General features: G+C 41.7%; 1 protein-coding gene across 12 annotated transcripts in view; it reads left to right on the top strand.

Annotated features, from left to right (window-relative positions):
• LOC128221879 (fibrillin-2-like) overlaps positions 1 to 26,984 on the top strand; it is a 106,062-nt gene that overhangs the window by 1,565 nt on the left and 77,513 nt on the right. For 11 of the 12 annotated variants that reach the window (XM_052930508.1, XM_052930507.1, XM_052930511.1 and 8 more), the window contains exons 2-7: positions 15,953 to 16,054; positions 18,684 to 18,802; positions 21,991 to 22,126; positions 22,385 to 22,484; positions 23,840 to 23,926; positions 25,252 to 25,388. In XM_052930508.1, coding sequence (XP_052786468.1) covers positions 15,953 to 16,054; positions 18,684 to 18,802; positions 21,991 to 22,126; positions 22,385 to 22,484; positions 23,840 to 23,926; positions 25,252 to 25,388 — 681 coding nt within the window. Of the gene's footprint in view, positions 1 to 15,952; positions 16,055 to 16,102; positions 16,134 to 18,683; positions 18,803 to 21,990; positions 22,127 to 22,384; positions 22,485 to 23,839; positions 23,927 to 25,251; positions 25,389 to 26,984 lie in introns of those variants that run through there. The other variant, XM_052930509.1, reaches the window with a different exon arrangement.

Below are 26,984 nucleotides of genomic sequence, written 5' to 3'. Positions count from 1 at the left end.
AAAAAATCATTTTTCAGTTTCAAATGCTTCTGAATACACAATAAGCACGCTCGTCAGAAGTATTCTTATGTGAGTCTTCCTGGTCTTTAATGTGTTTTTTTTTCTCACGAACAATAAATACAAACAAAATTCGTACCATGGCATAGCGTTTGTGCAAACTTTACAATATAATGAAATAATAATTGAGGACAAATATTACACTCATGCGAAATTTAACAACGGCTGGTTTCGTTTGCTCATCGTAAATAAAAGAAGTCTTTTCATGAGGACAATGTTTTATCCAAATAATCATTGAATTTATAATCGTTTGTTGTGTCTATATATGTATACCTCACAAAACGTAAGATTCAATAATTTGCTGATGAAGTGAATTTTCTATGACATATCTTTAAAATAAACAATGCAAATAAATAAATGGACGGATGGACGGACGGACGGACGAACGAACGAACGAATTTTGTTTAATGAAGATTTTATATAAAAAAAACATTGAATGGAACCACACCTATCACGAGCTTCCGGTGCGCATGTGCTGCAAACCTCCTGCTAATATTTCAGTGATTAGCCGTTTGTCTATAAGTAATTTTAGACCATTTATAGATCCACATAGATAAAACCAATCACAAGGACCGGTTTTTCGATCAAACAATTAAAATAGTTTCTATTGTTCTTTCTGTTGTAAACGTGTATTGGGTTTACTCTGTTCGTGAAGTTATTTATTTAATTCTGATCCTGTACAATAGTGTTTAAATGACTCAGCATTTCTATGCAGGGATATTCAAACTAATGAATTTACGTTTTATAGCTACATAAGTGGATATGGATAACCATTCTTTACTTTTTAGTTGTGAAATATTAGACAATATCGGTTAACAACTTAAGACTTTTAATTCTGCACAAAAAGGTCTACACAATGCAATAATATAAAAGGAAACAGATTTTAAATAAAACAAATTGAAAGCTACTCTCCGCTTCCTGGTATCTTCATGTTTTGTATCATTTGATATTCTATAAATGCAAACATTGACATGACAATAGATTAACCTCTTGGGACATTTACACCCAGATACAAAACGACTTTAGCAATGCATTGGAGCTATGCTCGCGTTCTTTAATATGATACCTGACATGTTTTCAAAACTTCATATATCAAAAGCATTCGGAAATCCTAGGCCATTTTCTACGAAAACAACTCGGATGTAAAACTTCATATATCAAAAGCATTCGGAAATCCTAGGCCATTTTCTACGAAAACAACCTCGGATGTAGATATGAACGAATTGCATTGTCAGAAATCGGTCACCTTGACTACGCTGCAAGTGGATCGCGTATTAAATTCATTCTAACAACTAAACTTAATCACTTAACTCATAACATGGGAATCTTCTGCAATAATACACATCGCCGGCAATCAATATATCTACAAATACAAGCTAAAACACTACATTCATTAGTTATATAATTCAAAATTTTACGAACTACCTCAACAGATGTACCGAGGTTGTTTAGTAGAAAATGACCGAAGTTGATAAGGAGGTAGCGAGGACAAGGTTATGATCGGGTGAGGGCGAGTTCGATGAGGGGCGAGCTTGAGGAGGGACGATGGCGAGGTTGAGGAGGGATTATGAGGAGGGGCAAGGGCAAAGTTGAGAATAAGTGCGATGGCGAGGTTGAGGAGTGGCGATGGCGAGGTTGAGGAGGTGCAATGACGAGGTTGACGAGGTTGAGGAGGTGCGATGGCGAGGTTGAGGAGGGGCGATGGCGTGGTTGAGGAGGGGTGAAGGCGAGATAAAGAAGGGGTGAATATGAGATTGAGGAGGGGTGAAGGCGAGATAAAGAAGGGGTGAAGGTGGGGTTGAGGAGGGGTGAAGGCGAGATAAAGAATGCGTGAAGGTGAGGTTTAGGAGTGACGGCGAGATGAAGAATGGGTGAGGGTGGGGTTGAGGAGGAGTGACGGCGAGATGAAGAATGGGTGAGGGTGAGGTTAAGGAGGGGTGAATGCGAAATAAAGAAGGGGTGAATGTGAAGTTGAGGAGGGGTGAATGCGTGAAGGAGAGGTTTAGGAGGAGTGACGGCGAGATGAAGAAGGGGGTAGGGTGGGGTTGAGGAGGAGTGACGGCGAGATAAAGAATGGGTGAAGGCGAGGTTTATGAAGGGTGAAGGTAAAATAAATAATGGAAAAAGGTGAGGTTGAGAATGGGTGACGGCGAGATAAAGAAGGGGTGAAGGTGAGGTTGAGGAGGGGTGACGGTGAGATGAAGAATGGGTGAGGGTGGGGTTGAGAAGGAGTGACGGCGAGATGAAGAATGGGTGAGGGTGGGGTTGAGGAGGAGTGACGACGAGATAAAGAATAGGTTAGGGTGAGGTTGAGGAGAGGTGAATGCAAGATAAAGAAGGGGTGAAGGTGAGGTTTAGGAGGAGTGACGGCGAGGTGAAGAATGGGTGAAGGTGAGGTTGAGGACGAGTGATGGCGAGATGAAGAATGGGTGAGGGTGAGGTTGAGGAGGGGTGAATGCGAGATAAAGAAGGGGTGAAGGTGAAGTTGAGGTGGGGTGAAGGCGAGATAAAGAAGGGGTGAGGGTGTGGTTGAGGAGGGATGAGGGTGAGGTTGAGGAGGAGTGACGGCGAGATAAATAAGGGGTGAAGATGAGGTTGAGGAAGGATGACGGCGAGATGAAGAATGGGTGAAGGTGAGGTACGTTGAGGAGGGGAGAGGGTGATGTTTAGGAGGGATGAGGGTGAGGTTGAGGAGGGGTGACGGCGAGATGAAGAAGGAGTGAAGGTGAGGTTGAGGAGGGGTGACGGCGAGATGAAGAATGGGTGAATGACGAGGTTAAGCAGGTGTGATGGCGAGGTTATGAAGTGATTAAGGCAAAGTTGAGGCGAGGGGTAAAGGCAAGATTGAGGAGAGTGAAGTCAAATTCTTGATCAGCCACTTACGTGACGTTAAATATGAGACATACAACTTTTATCTTAGGATATATGGACTACCTAGATAATACAACTACTGTGTTATCCTTTGAAAATGTATTTTGAGCGTAAATGATCTGGTACTTTACATTGCAATTTAGCTGCACAAATTATATTTGAATTGTGAAGAAGGTACCAACTTCTTTCAAAGAAGAAATTGAATATATTCTTGAGGATATTGTTTGTATTTCTCAGTGAAAACATATGCATACATCCCAAACAATGGATGAATAATTCTGGTCGATTTGAAAACACTAGTTGTCCATGTTAATGCATTGATTTTTGAAAGTCTGTATTAACTTAATAAATAATTGATCCACCCTCCCTATCACAATAGAGCGATGTCGATCATTAAATGGTACTAAATTTAGGCTCCTCCAACCAATTGATTTGTCATAACTTCCTGATAGTTTTTAAGGATCGTTTCTTGTCGTAAAATATACACTGCATAAAGAACAGCACTGAATATAACCGACAGTTCATTAAAACTTATTCAACAATACATCGTCAGAATAAAGATATTCGTATCGCGTGTCCGCAAATTGTATAAATTAAAGACTACAGCTACAGAACATGATCACTATAAGTTTGTAACATAAACAGTAAGGAACTCCACCGAAGTTGGTCTTAGTTACATTATCAATAATTGAATGGCTTCTTTAACATACCCCCCCCCCCCCCCCCCGTGCAAATAATTGTTTGAAGAACCAAAACATAAACAAATGTTGCATAATTTCATTTTTATCTTTTCTTTTGTTCAACAAGTGTAATTTAGAATTTTCCTTTTCAAAATGTCTAGGTGTAATAAGGACTTGAGTAAATATTTTGAGACAAAATTAAAGCAGATTTTGTCTTAAAAGCAATTGCAAAAGCATTTTTTTCGGAAAAGTGATTCAACATAATGCATTGGTTTTTGTATCACAATATTCATTACTGTCTTAGCAACACTAAACTGCGGCTTGAGGTGATAGCTTTTATTTTCAGAAAGATAATTGCATTTTTGTAAGCCAGAAAAATAATTCAATTCACTACTTTTCACTATCTTCTTTTTGAGTTATTTTATTTTTACCAAGAAACCATAAAACATTGTTGATTTGGGTAGTCACATAATAAAACATATTTATAATATCGACTGGCTTTTCCGAAAGAAATCAATCTTACAATTATAAGATCTTATTTCATAAAAAAATGCTCCAATTCTTATAACATCAATATGTTGCAAAAAATGCATGTTTTATTATTGACAAATACTATCCCCCAAAACTAAACAAAACATGAACTTTTTAAACATCGATCTTGAGAAATAACTTAAGAAGGTTATGTAACAGTACATATACATATATAGGCGGTCACATATACATATATAGGCGGTCACATATATAGGCGGGCACATACATAGGCGGTCACATATATAGGCGGTCACATATTTTTCTGCTTTTCTTGAAATTACTGAACGGATACCGAGGTAAAATCAAGACAGCATAAAAGATGTATATACCCCCTGTTCATGCTGATGGGGGTAACTTTGATCTGTATTGTCATCTATATTACAAATAAACATTTACAATCTACATGTATAATCATATATAGATATGAGTACATGTGTTCTCAACTACTTTGTACATTTCAAGTGGTTATATTGGGAAAGGAAAAAAACAAACAATTGTCGGCATTTTATAATCATGCGCGTTAATTCCAACAGAAAATTGACACCTCAGTACATGTTATGTGGACATCTATCAGTATCTGACAGCAAACATGGTACGCTTGAAACTTAAACACTGTGATAACACGTAATTAAAGGGACATTCTGTATAATAGCACATATCCTTTTTGTTTTATAATAATGAGCTGCATTCCGGTCCAATGTACAGGAATATCATAAAGTTAAAAAAGCCATCACAACCATCTCAGTGGTGGTGGGATATCCCCGTATACAACAACCAGCTCAGTGGTGGTGGGATATCCCCGTATACAACAACCAGCTCAGTGGTGGTGGGATATCCCCGTATACAACAACCATCACAGTGGTGGTGGGATATCCCCGTATACAACAACCATCACAGTGGTGGTGGGATATCCCCGTATACAACTACCATCACAGTGGTGGTGGGATATCCGCGTATACAACAACCATCACAGTGGTGGTGGGATATCCCCGTATACAACAACCATCTCAGTGGTGGTGGGATATCCCCGTATACATCAACCATCACAGTGGTGGTGGGATATCCCCGTATACATCAACCATCACAGTGGTGGTGGGATATCCCCGTATACATCAACCATCTCAGTGGTGGTGGGATATATCAGTATACATCAACCATCTCAGTGGTGGTGGGATATCCCCGTATACATCAACCATCTCAGTGGTGGTGGGATATCCCCGTATACATCAACAATCTGAGTGGTGGTGGGATATCCCCGTGTACAACAACAATGTCAGTGGTGGTGGGATATCCCCGTATACATCAACAATCACAGTGGTGGTGGGATATCCCCGTATACATCAACAATCTCAGTGGTGATGGGATATCCCCGTATACATCAACAATCTCAGTGGTGGTGGGATATCCCCGTATACATCAACAATCTCAGTGGTGGTGGGTTATCCCTGTATGCATCGATCATCTCAGTGGTGGTGGGATATCCCCGTATACATCAACCATCTCAGTGGTGGTGGGATATCCCCGTATACATCAACCATCTCAGTGGTGGTGGGATATCCCCGTATACATCAACAATCTTAGTGGTGATGGGATATCCCCGTATACATCAACAATCTCAGTGGTGGTGGGATATCCCCGTATACATCAACAATCACAGTGTTGGTGGGATATCCCCGTATACATCAACAATCACAGTGGTGATGGGATATCCCCGTATACATCAACAATCTCAGTGCCCTGTATGCATCGATCATCTCAGTGGTGGTGGGATATCCCCGTATACATCAACCATCTCAGTGGTGGTGGGATATCCCCGTATACAACAACCATCACAGTGGTGGTGGGATATCCCCGTATACAACAACCATCACAGTGGTGGTGGGATATCCACGTATACATCAACCATCACAGTGGTGGTGGGATATCCACGTATACATCAACCATCACAGTGGTGGTGGGATATCCCCGTATACATCAACCATCACAGTGGTGGTGGGATATCCCCGTATACATCAACAATCTCAGTGGTAGTGGGATATCCCCGTATACATCAACCATCTCAGTGGTGGTGGGATATCCCCGTATACATCAACCATCTCAGTGGTGGTGGGATATCCTTGTATACAACAGCCATCTCAGTGGTGGTGGGATATCCCCGTATACAACAACCATCTCAGTGGTGGTGGGATATCCCCGTATACAACAACCATCTCAGTGGTGGTGGGATATCCCCGTATACAACAACCATCTCAGTGGTGGTGGGATATCCCCGTATACAACATCCATCTCAGTGGTGGTGGGATATCCCCGTATACAACATCCATCACAGTGGTGGTGGGATATCCCCGTATACAACAACCATCACAGTGGTGGTGGGCTATCCCCGTATACAACAACCATCACAGTGGTGGTGGGCTATCCGCGTATACAACAACCATCACAGTGGTGGTGGGATATCCCCGTATATAAGATCCATCTCAGTGGTGGGATATCCCCGTATACATCAACCACCTCAGTGGTGGTAGGCTATCCCCGTTAACAACAACCATCTCAGTGTTGGGATATCCCCGTATACAACAACCATCACATTGGTGGTGGGATATCCCCGTATACAACAACCGGCTCAGTGGTGTGATATCCTCGTATACAACAACCATCTCAGTGGTGGTGGGATATCCCCGTATACAACTACCATCACAGTGGTGGGATATCCCCGTATACATCAGCCATCTCAGTGGTGGTGGGATATCCCCGTATACAACAACCATGTCAGTGGTGGTGGGATATCCCCGTATACAACTACCATCACAGTGGTGGGATATCCCCGTATACATCAACCATCACAGTGGTGGTGGGATATCCCCGTATACAACAACCATCACAGTGGTGGTGGGATATCCCCGTATACAATTATCATCACAGTGGTGGTGGGATATCCCCATATACCACAACCACTGAGATGGTGATGGGCTATCCGTGTATACAACAACCATCTCAGTGGTGGTGAGCTATCCCCGTATACAACAACCATCTCAGTGGTGGTGGGATATACCCGTATACAGCAACCATCTCAGTGGTGGTGGGATATCCCCGTATAAAACAACCATCACAGTGGTGGTGGCCTATCCCTGTATACATCAACCATCTCAGTGGTGGTGGGATATCCCCTTATACAACAACCATCACAGTGGTGGTGGACTATCCCTGTATACATCAACCATCTCAGTGGTGGTGGGATATCCCCGTATACAACAATCATCACATTGGTGGTGGGATATCCCCGTATACAACAACCATCTCAGTGGTGGTGGGATATCCCCGTAGACATCAACCATCTCAGTGGTGGGCTATCCCCGTATACATCAACCATCACAGTGGTGGTGGGATATCCCCGTATACAACAACCATCTCAGTGGTGGTGGGATATCCCTGTATACATCAATCATCTCAGTGGTGGTGGGATATCCCCGTATACAACAACCATCACAGTGGTGGTGGGATATCCCCGTATACAACAACCATCTCAGTGGTGGTGGGCTATCCGCGTATACAACAACCATCACAGTGGTGGTGGGATATCCCCGTATATAAGATCCATCTCAGTGGTGGGATATCCCCGTATACATCAACCACCTCAGTGGTGGTAGGCTATCCCCGTTAACAACAACCATCTCAGTGTTGGGATATCCCCGTATACAACAACCATCACATTGGCGGTGGGATATCCCCGTATACAACAACCAGCTCAGTGGTGTGATATCCTCGTATACAACAACCATCTCAGTGGTGGTGGGATATCCCCGTATACAACTACCATCACAGTGGTGGGATATCCCCGTATACATCAGCCATCTCAGTGGTGGTGGGATATCCCCGTATACAACAACCATGTCAGTGGTGGTGGGATATCCCCGTATACAACTACCATCACAGTGGTGGGATATCCCCGTATACATCAACCATCACAGTGGTGGTGGGATATCCCCGTATACAACAACCATCACAGTGGTGGTGGGATATCCCCGTATACAATTATCATCACAGTGGTGGTGGGATATCCCCATATACCACAACCACTGAGATGGTGATGGGCTATCCGTGTATACAACAACCATCTCAGTGGTGGTGAGCTATCCCCGTATACAACAACCATCTCAGTGGTGGTGGGATATACCCGTATACAGCAACCATCTCAGTGGTGGTGGGATATCCCCGTATAAAACAACCATCACAGTGGTGGTGGCCTATCCCTGTATACATCAACCATCTCAGTGGTGGTGGGATATCCCCTTATACAACAACCATCACAGTGGTGGTGGACTATCCCTGTATACATCAACCATCTCAGTGGTGGTGGGATATCCCCGTATACAACAATCATCACAGTGGTGGTGGGATATCCCCGTATACAACAACCATCTCAGTGGTGGTGGGATATCCCCGTAGACATCAACCATCTCAGTGGTGGGCTATCCCCGTATACATCAACCATCACAGTGGTGGTGGGATATCCCCGTATACAACAACCATCTCAGTGGTGGTGGGATATCCCTGTATACATCAATCATCTCAGTGGTGGTGGGATATCCCCGTATACAACAACCATCTCAGTGGTGGTGGGATATCCCCGTATACAACAACCATCTCAGTGGTGGTGGGATATCCCCGTATACAACAACCATCACAGTGGTGGTGGGATATCCCCGTATACATCAATCATCTCAGTGGTGGTGGGATATCCCCGTATACAACAACCATCACAGTGGTGGTGGGATATCCCCGTATACAACATCCATCTCAGTGGTGGTGGGATATCCCCGTATACAACAACCATCACAGTGGTGGTGGGATATCCCCGTATACATCAACCATCACAGTGGTGGTGGGATATCCCCGTATACAACAACCATCACAGTGGTGGTGGGATATCCCCGTATACATCAATCATCTCAGTGGTGGTGGGATATCCCCGTATACATCAACCATCTCAGTGGTGGTGGGATATCCCTGTATACAACAACCATCTCAGTGGTGGTGGGATATCCCTGTATACATCAACCATCACAGTGGTGGTGGGATATCCCCGTATACAACAACCATCTCAGTGGTGGTGGGATATCCTCGTATACAACAACCATCACAGTGGTGGTGGGATACCCCCGTATACAACTACCACTGAGATGGTAATGGGCTATCCGTGTATACAACAACCATCTCAGTGGGGATGGGCTATCCGTGTATACAACAACCATCTCAGTGGTGGTGAGCTATCCGTGTATACAACAACCATCTCAGTGGTGGTGAGCTATCCGTGTATGCAACAACCATCTCAGTGGTGATGAGCTATCCGTGTATGCAACAACCATCTCAGTGGTGGTGGGATATCCCCGTATACAACTACTATCACAGTGGTGGTGGGATATCCCCGTATACAACTACCATCACAGTGGTGGTGGGATATCCCCGTATACAACAATCATCACAGTGGTGGTGGGATATCCCCATATACATCAACCATCTCAGTGGTGGTGGGTTATCCCCGTATACATCAACCATCTCAGTGGTGGGATATCCCCGTATACATCAACCATCTCAGTGGTGGTGGGATATCCCCGTATACATCAACCATCTCAGTGGTGGGATATCCCCGTATAAAACAACCATCTCAGTGGTGGTGGGATATCCCCGTATACAACAACCATCTCAGTGGTGGTGGGATATCCCCGTATACAACAACCATCACAGTGGTGGTGGGATACCCCCGTATACAACTACCACTGAGATGGTAATGGGCTATCCGTGTATACAACAACCATCTCAGTGGTGGTGGGCTATCCATGTATACAACAACCATCACAGTGGTGGTGGGCTATCCATGTATACAACAACCATCTCAGTGGTGGTGAGCTATCCGTGTATATAACAACCATCTCAGTGGTGGTGAGCTATCCGTGTATACAACAACCATCTCAGTGGTGGTGGGTTATCCCCGTATACATCAACCATCTCAGTGGTGGTGGGTTATCCCCGTATACATCAACCATCTCAGTGGTGGTGGGTTATCCCCGTATACATCAACCATCTCAGTGGTGGTGGGATATATCCGTATACATCAACCATCTCAGTGGTGGTGGGATATCCCTGTATACATCAACCATCTCAGTGGTGGTGGGATATCCCTGTATACATCAACCATCTCAGTGGTGGTGGGATATCCCTGTATACATCAACCATCTCAGTGGTGGTGGGATATCCCCGTATACATCAACCATGTCAGTGGTGGTGGGATATCCTCGTATACAACTACCATCACAGTGGTGGTGGGATATCCCCGTGTACATCAACCATGTCAGTGGTGGTGCGATATCCTCGTATACAACTACCATCACAGTGGTGGTGGGATATCCCCGTATGCAACAACCATCACAGTGGTGGTGGGATATCCCCGTATATCTCATTGGTGGTGGGATATCCCCGTATACAACAATTATCACAGTGGTGGTGGGATATCCCCGTATACATCAACCATCTCAGTGGTGGTGGGATATCCCCGTATACATCAACCATCTCAGTGGTGGTGGGATATCCCCGTATACATCAACCATCTCAGTGGTGGTGGGATATATCCGTATACAGCAACCATCTCAGTGGTGGTGGGATATCCCCGTATACAACAACCATCACAGTGGTGGTGGGATATCCCTGTATACATCAACCATCTCAGTGGTGGTGGGATATCCCTGTATACATCAACCATCTCAGTGGTGGTGGGATATCCCTGTATACATCAACCATCTCAGTGGTGGTGGGATATCCCTGTATACATCAACCATCTCAGTGGTGGTGGGATATCCCTGTATACATCAACCATCTCAGTGGTGGTGGGTTATCCCCGTATACATCAACCATCTCAGTGGTGGTGGGATATATCCGTATACAACAACCATCACAGTGGTGGTGGGATATCCCTGTATACATCAACCATCTCAGTGGTGGTGGGATATCCCTGTATACATCAACCATCTCAGTGGTGGTGGGATATCCCTGTATACATCAACCATTTCAGTGGTGGTGGGATATCCCCGTATACAACTACCATCTCAGTGGTGGTGGGATATCCCCGTATACAACTACCATCACAGTGGTGGTGGGATATCCTCGTATACAACAACCATCACAGTGGTGGTGGGATATCCCCGTATATCTCAGTGGTGGTGGGATATCCCCGTATACAACAATCATCACAGTGGTGGTGGGATATCCCCGTATACATCAACCATCTCAGTGGTGGTGGGATATCCCCGTATACAACAACCATCTCAGTGGTGGTGGGATATCCCCGTATACATCAACCATCTCAGTGGTGGTGGGAAATATCCGTATACATCAACCATCTCAGTGGTGGTTGGATATCCCTGTATACATCAACCATCTCAGTGGTGGTGGGATATCCCTGTATACATCAACCATCTCAGTGGTGGTGGGATATCCCTGTATACATCAATCATCACAGTGGTGGTGGGATATCCCTGTATACATTGGGATATACCCGTATACATCAACACTCTCAGTGGTGGGATATCCCCGTATACAACAACCATCTCAGTTGTGGTGGGATATCCCTGTATACAGCAACCATCTCAGTGGTGGTGGGATATCCCTGTATACATCAACCATCTCAGTGGTGGTGGGATATCCCCGTATACAACAACCATTTCAGTGGTGGTGGGATATCCCCGTATACAACAACCATCTCAGTGGTGGTGGTTTATCCCTGTATGCATCGATCATCTCAGTGGTGGTGGGATATCCCCGTATACATCAACCATCTCAGTGGTGGTGGGATATATCCGTATACAACAACCATCACAGTGGTGGTGGGATATCCCTGTATACATCAATCATCACAGTGGTGGTGGGATATCCCTGTATACATTGGGATATACCCGTATACATCAACACTCTCAGTGGTGGGATATCCCCGTATACAACAACCATCTCAGTTGTGGTGGGATATCCCTGTATACAGCAACCATCTCAGTGGTGGTGGGATATCCCTGTATACATCAACCATCTCAGTGGTGGTGGGATATCCCCGTATACAACAACCATTTCAGTGGTGGTGGGATATCCCCGTATACAACAACCATCTCAGTGGTGGTGGGTTATCCCTGTATGCATCGATCATCTCAGTGGTGGTGGGATATCCCCGTATACATCAACCATCTCAGTGGTGGTGGGATATATCCGTATACAACAACCATCACAGTGGTGGTGGGATATCCCTGTATACATCAACCATCACAGTGGTGGTGGGATATCCCCGTATACATCAAGCATCTCAGTGGTGGTGGGATATCCCCGTATACATCAACCATCTCAGTGGTGGTGGGATATCCCCGTATACATCAAACATCTCAGTGGTGGTGGGATATCCACGTATACATCAATCATCTCAGTGGAGGTGGGATATCCCCGTATACATCAACCATCTCAGTGGTGGTGGGATATCCCCGTATACATCAACCATCTCAGTGGTGGTGGGATATCCCCGTATACATCAATCATCTCAGTGGTGGTGGGAAATATCCGTATACAACAACCATCTCAGTGGTGGTGGGATATCCCCGTATTCATCAACCATCTCAGTGGTGGTGGGATATCCCCGTATTCATCAACCATCTCAGTGGTGGTGGGATATCCCCGTATACATCAAGCATCTCAGTTGTGGTGGGATATCCACGTATACATCAATCATCTCAGTGGTGGTGGGATATCCCCGTATACATCAACCATCTCAGTGGTGGTGGGATATATCCGTATACAACAACCATCACAGTGGTGGTGGGATATCCCCGTATACATCAGCCATCTCAGTGGTGGTGGGATATCCCCGTATTCATCAACCATCTCAGTGGTGGTGGTATATCCCCGTATTCATCAACCATCTCAGTGGTGGTGGGATATCCCCGTATTCATCAACCATCTCAGTGGTGGTGGGATATCCCCGTATACATCAATCATCTCAGTGGTGGTGGGATATCCCCGTATTCATCAACCATATCTGTGGTGGTGGGATATCCCCGTATACATCAAGCATCTCAGTGGTGGTGGGATATCCCCGTATACATCAATCATCTCAGTGGTGGTGGGATATATCCGTATACAACAACCATCACAGTGGTGGTGGTATATCCCCGTATACATCAAGCATCTCAGTGGTGGTGGGATATCCCCGTATACAACAACCATCACAGTGGTGGTGGGATATCCCCGTATACAACAACCATCTCAGTGGTGGTGGGATATCCCCGTATACATCAATCATCTCAGTGGTGGTGGGATATATCCGTATACATCAACCATCTCAGTGGTGGTGGGATATCCCTGTATACATCAACCATCTCAGTGGTGGTGGGATATCCCCGTATTCATCAACCATCTCTGTGGTGGTGGGATATCCCTGTATACAGCGTATGTTTCATTTCGGATATTTATTTTCATTTTTAATTATTTCAAGATGATAGAATACCCCTTTTAACAAGAGACGTGTTTTAAAATGTCAACATACTTTTGTATTTGTCAAATATTTCTTGTATTAATCTGTATAACCATCTTGTTTAGTGATATGTTAATGTTTTACGTGTCAGTCAACTGTAGATTGATAAAACTGCGATTTTCTCACGTAGATGGATACCTATTTTCGATGTTAACCTTGATAAAATGAAAACAAAGAATCCCTTTATGGTATCGCTTCACAATCAAAAAAGCATTGTATTTGACTGTGAACTGTATTACAATAATTATTTAAAACAGAACGACACACTAAAATTAAGGAAACACACAATGTGCCTCATCCAGTAATCCCTATAAATGATCTGAATGAAAGGATTGGAGCGAACAATTTGAATAATATTAATAATAATATTAAATGAAATTAATAATACTAATATAAAAATAAAATAATAATTAATAATTATAATAACAAACACACCAACCCATCCGTGTTGTTATATTGTGTGGTATAATAATGTTAATGTTTATATTGTCAGATCAAAGCTCATTTATAAACGCAGCATTGTCACCACAACCACCACCATTACCACTACAACAACAAATACAACATTAACGACACCAACAGCAGCTACTAGACAAACAACAATTGTTAACATGCAGAACAAATTAAATATGGAATAACCACGAGTTGATTGGAACCTTTTTAAATGTTTCTAGTATTCTAAGATTATGTTTACGCGTTTAGTAAACATTCTATAAAAAGTCTTTGTCTCCCATATTTAAAGGGACTGTCTCACGTATGATAAAATAGCGAAAAAAAAGAAGAAAATTGTCGAAATCTGACATAAACTTGGCATCGATGTGTACAATGCATTGACACTTACTAATTGAAGTACAACATAGTTTATAATTTATTTAAGTTTAGTAGTTATTTCGTATTTTTCCATTAAAAAAAGATTACTGGATATGTCTACCAGGTAGAATTCATTCCTTATGCGTGACTGGCTAGTCGGTGTTATCACGTGATATTAGGTAGATTTATAGCTTAATTATGTCACTCTATTCGTATTAACCTTTGTAGCTCAGTGAGGTAGACGCCGAACTTCAATTTTGGCGACGCGGTTTCGAACCCGGTTTCCGACACAATTTTTTGTTTACATTTTGGTACTTTTTTAACAATTATGATATCAAAGCGTAACACATTCTATTAGATATTTGTCCCGAGATTCGTTACAGAAAAAAAACATATTTTGGTGCCAATCTGTGACACAGTCCCTTTAACTGTTTATACTTTATTTCAATAATGATCAAACATCACTGACGAAGTTCTTTTTAAATGAGCTGTTTTAGTGTCGACCCAGTTTGAGCGTTCATGTTGAGGAGTTTTTATTATTATATCAATTATTCCAAATAGTTACAATCAGTGAACCCCAAACTACTCAAATAGTTAGTGTTGGTTCTTTATGAAATACATGCAAATCCATAATAAATATTTAAGAAATATTACACACCACTGATGGTCATATGTCATAAGAACCGGCCAGTCAGCGCCAGAAGGTGTATATGGACCGAGGCGTTAGCTGAGGTCCATTCACCATCTTGGGCTGACGAGTTTCCGGATAAATCTTACACGAGCGGCTATGGTAGATGCTTTTTCTCCCACCTTCTTAGTTCAACAAAATCAAGTAAAAATATTGCCACAAGACAGGGTTTCTATGATGCTACAGACGACAGTCTTCAACAACAGAGGTAGTTACAATGTGATGACCATTAAAAAGGGGTTTTGTACGGGTTCTTGTTTTATCTTCGCCCGTGGGCAACATAAGAATTTCTAGCATGGTTATATTTTTATGTACTTATCTGAGGTGGGAGAAAACCAGTTACTGCTAGAAGCCAAAAGTGCATTTATAGCTTAGTGGTAATAGCTAGATAATTATTGCGAAAATTAAGTGATTAACAACTTGTGTGTGCATATTCTGTGTAGTTTCTTTGTATAATTTATGTTGAATAAAATATGTTTAAGTCAAGTGATTAACACGGAACAAATTGCGAACGCCATCAGGTTATCTTACGGCAGATATGCCACCGTAAAACTGACAGGCCATTACTCAGATTACAAAACAAGGGCAGTTGTGGAAGTGAGTTGTCTGAACCGTTTCACTTGTACACAGATGCAAGTTAATTGTAAATTTTAATAAATTACTTTGCATCTTTTACTATCGACCATTGCGGCCGGATATGACAATTGTTTTATCTTTGTCATCCATGATATCGCTCATTGTTTTCATGATTTCCAGCGTGTTCTTTTGTCCACTGTAAGACCTGTCCTGACGGGACATGCGAGCAGTGCACGGACGGGTACAGTTTCAACTTTAATCGAACGTTGTGCTGTAGCATTGGTATGTATATATTTATATAATGCCTTAATTGGGTCTGGTTATAGTTTCAACTTTAATCGAACGTTGTGCTGTAGCATTGGTGTGTATACATGTATATTCTTATATTGACTTAGTTATGTCGTTTTATAATTTCAACGCCGCCGAACGAACGCTGTGTTGCAATATATGTTTGTGTGTGTATACTGGTTTGATGGGACTGAAAGAACCCTATTTTGTATTGATGGTATGTGCGATCTCTTATATATACTTGGTTGAGCATGGTTACAGCTTCAACGCTGAACGGGCGCTGTGCTGTAGCTATTGAGTATTGTATCTATGTATTTCTTTACCTGCTTGGTTGAGCGAACGAGGTTATTGCTTCGACTCGGAACGGGCGCTGTGCTGTAGCTATTGTATCTGTGTATTTCTTTACTTGCTTGGTTGGTCGAGCGAGGTTATTGCTTCAAAGCTGAACGGGCGCTGTGCTGTAGCTATTGTATCTGTGTATTTCTTTACCTGCTTGGTTGAGCGAGCGAGGTTATTGCTTCAAAGCTGAACGGGCGCTGTGCTGTTGCTATTGTGTCTGTGTATTTCTTTACTTGCTTTCATGGCTGCGCGAGATTATTGCTTCAAAGCTGAACGGGCGCTGTGCTGTAGCTATTGTATCTGTGTATTTCTTTACTTGCTTTCATGGTTGCGCGAGATTATTGCTTCGACACTGAACGGGTGCTGTGCTGTAGCAATTGTATCTGTGTATTTCTTTACTTGCTTTCATGGTTGCGCGAGATTATTGCTTCGACACTGAACGGGTGCTGTGCTGTAGCTATTGTATCTGTGTATTTCTTTACTTGCTTGGTTGAGCGAGCGAGGTTATTGCTTCGACACTGAACGGGCGCTGTGCTGTAGCTATTGTATCTGTGTATTTCTTTACTTGCTTTCATGGTTGAGCGAGATTATTGCTTCAAAGCTGAACGGGCGCTGTGCTGTAGCTATTGTATCTGTGTATTTCTTTACCTGCTTGGTTGAGCGAGCGAGGTTAATGCTTCAACGCTGAACGGGCGCTGTGCTGTTGCTATTGTATCTATGTATTTCTTTACCTGCTTGGTTGATCGAGCGACGTTATTGCTTCAAAGCTGAACGGGCGCTGTGCTGTAGCTATTGTATCTGTGTATTTCTCTATTTGCTTGGTTGGTTGAGCGAGGTTATTGATTCAACGCTGAACGGGCGCTGTGCTGTAGCTATTGTATCTGTGTATTTCTTTACTTGCTTTCATGGTTGCGCGAGAGTATTGCTTCGACACTGAACGGGCGCTGTGCTGTAGCTATTGTATCTATGTATTTCTTTACCTGCTTGGTTGAGCGAGCGAGGTTATTGCTTCAAAGCTGAACGGGCGCTGTGCTGTAGCTATTGTATCTGTGTATTTCTCTATTTGCTTGGTTGGTTAAGCGAGGTTATTGATTCAACGCTGAACGGTCGCTGTGCTGTAGCTATTGTATCTGTGTATTTCTTTACCTGCTTGGTTGAGCGAGCGAAGTTATTGCTTCAAAGCTGAACGGGCGCTGTGCTGTTGCTATTGTGTCTGTATTTCTTTATTTGCTTGGTTGGTTGAGCGAGGTTATTGATTCAACGCTGAACGAGTGCTGTGTAATGTTGCTGTAGCAGTGGTACGTATGAATTATTATTGTAACTGTGTAGCGGGGATGGGATTAAGAAGTTTAACACTGAACTAAGGCTGTTCTTTATAGTAATGGTATATGGGCATTTTTAATGACTTGATGGAGCGGGGCTTCAGTTTCAACGTTGAACTAATGCGATGCTGTAGCAATGATAAGCGTGCTTTCTTTTATTGGCTGGAGGGACTGAACGAACCTTGTGCTGAAGCAGTGGTTTGTTGAAACTCTTATATTTGCTTGGTTTGGCCATTTCGATAATGAATAGTGCTGTTACAGTGGTATGTATGCATTCTGATGTTTGCTTGATTTGCCGTCACATTGTTATTTGAGTATTATTGTATTGGGTTCACTGAGCGCGCTCATGGTCTCAAAGCTGAACGACTGCAGTTCGTTTGGCAGATTTAACATTTAAACGCTGAACGAACGCTGAAGCAGTAAAAACAGTGGAGTAGTAACGTATTCTAATATTGGCTTGTGGCGCGGGGTGAGACGCTGAACGAATGCAGTGTTCAAACAGGGGTATGTGGAGTTTCTTAGATGGTTGAATGGTGTTATAGTTTGGACGCTGAACGAATGCACTTCTGTGGCAGTAGTAAATTTGTGCTAAGATGTGATTAAGTTAAAAGTTATTTATTTTACAACGATTGTTATATAAACTTGCGAAGTCATTCTCGTGCGCACGATGTTGCGGCGCAAAATTCGGTCTTTTGTTGTTGGGGAAATCGGAGAACTCCCAATTATCCGACTTGGTGACCTCAAAGCAAAATCACATGCACTCAAGCCGGGAATCGATCGCGGGTCGTCTTGGTGAGAAGAGAGTGCACTCACCAGACAAGCTCGTTATATGAATGATAGGTAGGGCAGAAATATACAGCTTTAAATGATGTCCATCAAATGTGTTTATTTGTCTAAAGTAACATAAACAATAAATTAAATTTGTAAGACGTTATGTCACATTTGTCATGTGCTATTTTCAGGATGCAATCAGGATCAGCACGGGTATCCCGTGTGTTTGGAGGACGATACCTGCTTCTACACAGGGTGTAACACCGGCTACTACAGTAGCCGGTGTAGCAGATGTACAGACAGAATCACGGTACGAGCCAAATGGCATTCAGCTTCTTTCGAACTATTTTTATATGGTGATTTCAATAATCACCTACCTTTAATAGGTGTATCTTATGTGCCGAGCTGCAGTAGCCGTCATACGCTATATCATAATTAGTTCCACATTTTAAGGTGCATGTTTTCTGCATTGCTGTCATAAGTAATCGCATTGTGTGCCTGTAAACATTTCATTCATATTAAACTGAATTCTCGTATTCATCAAAGAAGCCAAATTTATGAAAATATCACATATTGTAAAAATAAGCATACCTAGAAAAACTACCTTTTTAGCATTTTAAAGGGCATTTCAACGGTCAGGATAGTGAAATATGTACGACTGATTTGCACTCTATTATACTATACAGTAGTTAGCGAAAGTAATTGCATCTTATTTTATATATTGTAATGTTTAAGATCGGCACGAAAGACAGTGTTTTCCCGTTGAAATCTTGAATGAACGCATTCTCACATGCTTATTTACAATCAGGATCGTTTCCATGCAAGTGATTTTTCTAACTTATCGGACTCTTATGTCAGACCGATGAAATGCCAAAAATGTAAACAAGACAGACAGAACACATGATGATAATAAAATATTGTGACCATGGCCTGGGGACGGTAAACGAAATATAATATTTGAGGGGTTTAAATCTATGCACGAATTTGTCAATAATTGCAAACATAATTACTGTCCTGCAGGAGACTGTGCAAAACGATTGTGTAATGTTGCCTGGAGGGGCAGATTGAAATATGGCCGTGGTATGGAAAATATTTTCAGAGATGATGAAATATTTTATTATGTTTGCTTATGAATGGCGTGTGATCATTCTATGAAATACCCAACATAAATTGGTACAAGCTGTAAGAAACGTCCACAAAATGACTGGGTTATAAAATGTCATGGTACGAAACGTCCATGATATGACTGGGTTATAAAATGTCATGGTACGAAACGTCCACAATATGACTGGGTTATAAAATGTCATGGTACGAAACGTAAAAACGACTGGGTTATAAAATGTCATGGTACGAAACGTCCACGATTTGACTGGGTTATAAAATGTCATGGTACGAAACGTCCATGATATGACTGAGTTATAAAATGTCATGGTACGAAACGTCCACGATATGACTTGGTTATAAAATGTCATGGTACGAAACGTCCACGATTTGACTGGGTTATAAAATGTCATGGTACGAAACGTCCATGATATGACTGAGTTATAAAATGTCATGGTACGAAACGTCCACGATATGACTTGGTTATAAAATGTCATAGTACGAAACGTCCACGATATGACTGGGTTATAAAATGTCATGGTACGAAACGTCCACGATATGACTGGGTTATAAAATGTCATGGTACGAAACGTCCACGATATGACTGGGTTATAAAATGTCATGGTACGAAACGTCCACGATATGACTGGGTTATAAAATGTCATGTTACGAAACGTCTATGATATGACTGGGTTATAAAATGTCATGGTACGAAACGTCCATGATATGACTGGGTTATAAAATGTCATGGTACGAAACGTCCACGATATGACTGGGTTATAAAATGTCATGGTACGAAACGTCCATGATATGACTGGGTTATAAAATGTCATGGTACGAAACGTCCACAATATGACTGGGTTATAAAATGTCATGGTACGAAACGTAAAAACGACTTGGTTATAAAATGTCATGGTACGAAACGTCCACGATTTGACTGGGTTATAAAATGTCATGGTACGGAAACGTCCACGATATGACTGGGTTATAAAATGTCATGGTACGAAACGTACACGATATGACTGGGTTATAAAATGTCATGGTACGAAACGTCCGAGTTCAAAATTCTATTCCGGTCCAAGTAACTATTAAGTTATTTGAATACTTCAAGACATTTTTGTCATGAATTATTATTCTATCAAAATTAACTTTACGCCTCAGAATCAAACTTATATTAGTATAAATTGGTATTGATTTTGAATGTATACGTATACAATTAAAGCTTTACAAAATTACTGAAATAAAACTTAAAATGGGGTTGGCAGGTTATCCATTCGGGATGCAGAACGAGTGAAGCATTATTTCTTGAAATGTGCGTCAAAACTTTTTTATGGTGACATTTGAAGCGAGAACTAATTAATACGCATTCTTAATACTGCAACAAGACCAGGTTTTTATGATGCTACAGACGGCAGTCTTCAACAAGGGAGGTGATTACAATGCGATGACCATTAAAAAGTAGTTCAATACGGGCATTTTATCTTTGCCCGTGGCAAGATTATAAGTACCTTCCATGACCGAGAGTGTAAGATAGGTTCATTCCGACCCGAGCGTAGGGTGTTTTGTGGAAACGAGGTTTACCGAGTTTTCGCAAAACACCCTGCGCGAGGGTCGGGATGAAACTATCTTACACGAGCGGCTATTGTAAGATGCTTTTTCTTCCACCTCAGTTTAACAAAATTAATTTAAAATGTATTTTTTGCTGGAACTCCTTAATGCTTAGTGAAAATAATTGCGTATGGATATGCGATGGCACGTGGTTGTCATAGATACGCGCGCAGTGATCCAGTTAATGTTAATAGTCAAATCGGTTTTTATTAAATAGTTCTAAGGAAAATGAAGCATCATTTCTTGAATGGTGCTTGAAAACTGTTTTATGGTGACATTTGAAGCGAGAAATAATTAATTAGCGTTCTAAATATTACCATAAGACAAGATTTCCTTGATGCTACTGACGACAGTCTTCAACAATGGAGGTTATTATAATATGGTGATCGTTAAAAAGGAGTTCCATACGGGCATTTTATCTTTGCCCGTGGGCAAGATAAGAATATCTAGCATGGTTAAATTATTGGATATACTTATCTGAGGTGGGAGAAAAGAATTTCTAGCATGGTTAAATTTTTGGATCTTCTTATCTGAGGTGGGAAAACTCGTATTTCCATTTGCGATAAAGTTCAAGTTAATGGAAACGTTGTTTGCAGTCCTGTGACACGTACTAAATTGTTGAACAAACCCATAAAATACGATATGTTATTAGTAACGTGTCTTGTATAAAATTGTTTTAACAATTTACATGTACAGCATTTACTTCAGCGTTGTGTCTGTTGTATACGCCGGTGGTCTCATGCATGGTATTGTCACCTATCAAGTTTTTAAAAAAATCACGTGTTTTAGTATTGCGACACGTGTAACGAGGTGACCATTGGCGGGGAGGTACAGTGTACCAAGTGCGCCACCAACAAGTACCTGAGCGACAATCTTTTACATTGCTGTGCCAACCCGGGGTGTAACCAGTGCTCCGGAAGTGACAGTACGTACAATTGAAAATCTGACTAGTTTCCTCTTTTTATACTCGAGGGCAGTATCTGTGTTTGCAATGACACATTCCGGTATATAGAGACACGGGACCACTAATATGTCCGTATACGAGAATACATGTTAATCATCCAATTGTAGCACCCACTGATTTTCGACATCTTTGTGTTAGAGGCAGCTGTACATCTAAAATTTAAATTATTTAAATTGTATCACTTGACGAATCATAAGAAAGTAGTGCCTGTTTTTCCAGACTCTGTGTGTACATCTTGTAAGCAAGGTTGGTTTCTGTACCAAAACTCATGCGATCAGTGTGGCACCACGTGTCAAGCACCCGCGGACGGATCGGCAAGGTACAGTATAACGTGTTAATGTTGTTGTTTGACACGTTGTGTTGAGTGTTCCGCTTGTAAGAGTGGAGTATGAAACTTAACATAAATATGATTTCAACTTCACAATGTGAAGAGTTAGATCGTGAAATCGTGAAGTTGGAATCGAAAAATTAAATTTGTGATTTTTTCCTAACAAATGTACATTAGCAGACGATTCATAAGGCGCGGTCATTTTGGCGAGAAAGACTCTGACTCTGAAAATCGGATTAACGTCGTCGACCTTCGGAAAAAGGATCGTCTGCTTCTCGCCAAAATGACCGCGCCTTATGAATCGTCTGCTAATAAAAATACTAAAATTCCTGCAAAATATTATAGCGAACTGTTATCCCGTGATAATGGCGGACTTGAGGAGAATTGACCAGAACTTGTCGTCTGCTGAACGGTTGGACCCGGAAGCGTTACACCGGAGCCGCCGGATCAATAATGTTACGCCTGAGCGGCTTCAAAAATTCCTAATTTTACTATCATATTTAAGATGCCGGATTTACTTTAAATACATGTGGATCACCGAGTGCATATCGACTGGATGAGCACATTAGACTACTTATATATCGTAACATGTCAACAATGTCATGACGACTCCATTTCTTCTCTTGAACCGATATGACAAAGATGAAAATTATATCAATACCTCTTCCTGTTTTCAAGATAGTTTAAAACGCGCGGAGTCTGGGTTATCGCGACATGAACTTGTGATAGATGGGATTAAAATTTACGATTAAGAACATTAGTTCCTACAACATATTTTTTTACTCATTTGAACAATTAAAAATCACTACGGTCAGTACCATTTTAGCGTTTTGCCATTGGGGTTAATATCAGTATTACACAGAAAACTACAGGGACAAGAACTACTTTGGAAGTTGATTCTTGTACAAAAGCAAGGGAACGAAATTAGGAAAACGTAATAAAGCTCTTAAAATTTTACAACACGACTGTTCCATTCATATGCGTTTCATTCTTAAGGAAAATATAGTTTATTTAATCCTACTGAACAACACGTTAATTAACGGTGCCCTTCTTGCCATCAATGTTCTAATCGTACAACATTAAATTAATAATTGAATAAGACACCACTACCGTGTATTGTCATGATTGTTCTGTCATTTAAAGTGCAGCATCAGTATTTCTTCATATTGTATGACAACAATTCGAATTGACTTAGTTCCTGTTATGATTCTGCGTGTGGTCAAATAAAATCTAGTTACAGGTATGTTCAACGAAATGTAGCCGCTTGAAAATAACGCATATAACGGATACTTCAAGACCTTGTATGTCAATACATCACCTAATTTTGATTCACATTTCCGTTACAGGTGCAATGCGGTTTCAGGAAACTGTTTGTACGGATGTATACAAGACTACCACGGCAACACATGCCAGAGAAACTGTGATATTCCGAAGTAAGAAATATGATAATATCAACCTTTTTGTATAACTGCCCGTACGTATGTATACAGAATATCAACCATTCATATCGTAAGACTGCCCGTAGGGATGTATACAGAATATCAACCATTCATATCGTAAGACTGACCGTACGTATGTATACAGAATATCAACCATTCATATCGTAAGACTGACCGTACGTATGTATACAGAATATCAACCATTCATATCGTAAGACTGCCCGTACGTATGTATACAGAATATCAGCCATTCATATCGTAAGACTGCCCGTACGTATGTATACAGAATATCAGCCATTCATATCGTAAGACTGCCCGTAGGGATGTATACAGAATATCAACCATTCATATCGTAAGACTGCCCGTACGTATGTATACAGAATATCAACCATTCATATCGTAAGACTGCCCGTACGTATGTATACAGAATATCAACCATTCATATCGTAAGACTGCCCGTACGTATGTATACAGAATATCAACCATTCATATCGTAAGACTGCCCGTACGTATGTATACAGAATATCAACCATTCATATCTTAAGACTGCCCGTACGTATGTATACAGAATATCAACCATTCATATCGTAAGACTGCCCGTACGTATGTATACAGAATATCAACCATTCATATCGTAAGACTGCCCGTACGTATGTATACAGAATATCAGCCATTCATATCGTAAGACTGCCCGTACGTATGTATACAGAATATCAACCATTCATATCGTAAGACTGCCCGTACGTATGTATACATAATATCAACCATTCATATCGTAAGACTGCCCGTACGTATGTATACAGAATATCAACCATTCATATAGTAAGACTGCCCGTACGTATGTATACAAAATATCAACCATTCATATCGTAAGACTGCCCGTAGGGATGTATACAGAATATCAACCATTCATATCGTAAGACTGCCCGTACGTATGTATACAGAATATCAACCATTCATATCGTAAGACTGCCCGTACGGATGTATACAGAATACCAAACATTCATCCTGTGAAACTGCCCGTAGGGATGTATACAGAATATCAACCATTCATATTTTAAAACTGCCCCTTAACCATTCATACTGTAAAACTGCCTGTACCGATGTAAACAGAATATCAACCTTTCATACTGTTGAACTGTCTTTACGGGTGTATACGGGATATGAAACATGCTGTCAAACGTCATGCACGTCTGTACAAGTTTAACAGGACCATCAAACTACCATTTATCAATAAATCTGATTGGTTTATATAATGTTTTTGATGGCAAAAACGAAACAACAAGGCAACATTGTTTCATATATTGTTCTGGTTTCAGCTGTGACACGTGTAATTACGTACAAGCCACTGACAATCTGACATGTGCTGACTGCGCCGCCGGTAGATACGGTATTTCGTGCGAACAGTGCAACTCCCACTGTATACTGAAGACCGGCGAAATCTGTCTCCAGGATGGTAAGTAGTTATTGTTTTTTATCTTCAATGTATATTTTTAGTGGTGAAACTTTTTAAAAATCCCTCGTGTTGGCATATCAATATATACATAAGTGTGGTCTTCTGCTGTGTGAACGCATGAGAAAACCTTATCCATATTTGATACCAGTGCCTATCAACTAGACTAAAATGCACCCGGGCCAGAAACCAACTGGAAATCATGTGACTTTGGTATATTGTGTAGTTCATTTGCCGACTGAAGACGGAAAATTAAAGGCCAAATTGTAGTTTTAGTTTGGTTACTTAGCGGTTTAACACTGTGTTAGACGGGAACTGAGGTATTTTTAAATTAATATCTGTATCGCAATTGCACGTACACGACGATCAGATCTGTTCATCGAGTATTTGTGATAGCCAGGATGCGTCTCGATGTCGACACAAGATATTGTAATAGCCAGGATGCGTCTCGTTAACACGAGATATTGTGATAGATAGGATGCGTCTCGTTGTCGACACGAGATATTGTGATAGCCTGCGTATTCGTTGTCGACACGAGATATTGTGATAGCCTGCGTTGCGTTGTCGACACGAGTTATTGTGATAGCCTGCGTCTCGTTGTAGACACGAGATATTGTGATAGCCTGCGTATCCGTTGTCGACACGAGATATTGTGATAGCCTGCGTATTCGTTGTCGACACGAGATAGTGTGATAGCCCGTGTCTCGTTGAAGACATGACATATTGTGATATCCTTCGTCAAATTGTCGACACGAGTTATTGTGATAGCCTGCGTCGCGTTGTCGACACGAGATATTGTGATAACCTGCGTCTCGTTGTCGACACGAGATATTGTGAAAGCCTGCGTTGCGTTGTCGACACGAGATATTGTGATAACCTGCGTCTCGTTGTAGACACGAGATATTGTGTTAGCCTGCATATTTGTTGTCGACATAAGTTATTGTGATAGCCTGCGTCACGTTGTCGACACGAGATATTGTGATAGCCTGCGTATTCGTTGTAGATACGAGTGATTGTGATAGCCTTCGTCTCGTTGTAGACACGAGATATTGTGATAGCCTGCGTATTCGTTGTCGACACGAGTTATTGTGATAACCTGCGTCTCGTTGTAGACACGAGTTATTGTGATAGCCTGCGTATTCTTTGTCGACACGAGATATTGTGATAGCCTGCGTATTTGTTGTCGACACGAGATATTGTGATAGCCTGCGTCGCGTTGTCGACATGAGTTATTGTGATAGCCTGCGTATTCGTTGTCGACACGAGATATTGTGATAGCCTGCGTATTCGTTGTCGACACGAGATATTGTGATAGCCTGCTCATTCGTTGTCGACACGAGATATTGTGATAGCCTGCGTATTCGTTGTCGACACGAAATATTGTGATAACCCGCGTATTCGTTGTCGACACGAGATATTGTTATAGCCTGCGTATTCGTTGTCGACACGAGATATTGTGATAGCCTGCGTATTCTTTGTCGACACGTGATATTGTGATAGCCTGCGTATTCGTTGTCGACACGAGATATTGTTATAGCCTGCGTCGCGTTTTCGACATGAGTTATTGTGATAGCCTGCGTATTCTTTGTCGACATGAGT

This window comes from Mya arenaria, chromosome 16 (genome assembly GCF_026914265.1).
Source record: "Mya arenaria isolate MELC-2E11 chromosome 16, ASM2691426v1".
Lineage (NCBI taxonomy): Eukaryota > Metazoa > Mollusca > Bivalvia > Myida > Myidae > Mya > Mya arenaria.
Note: the sequence above shows the minus strand (reverse complement) of the source record. Positions and strands in the feature narration are given on the sequence as shown.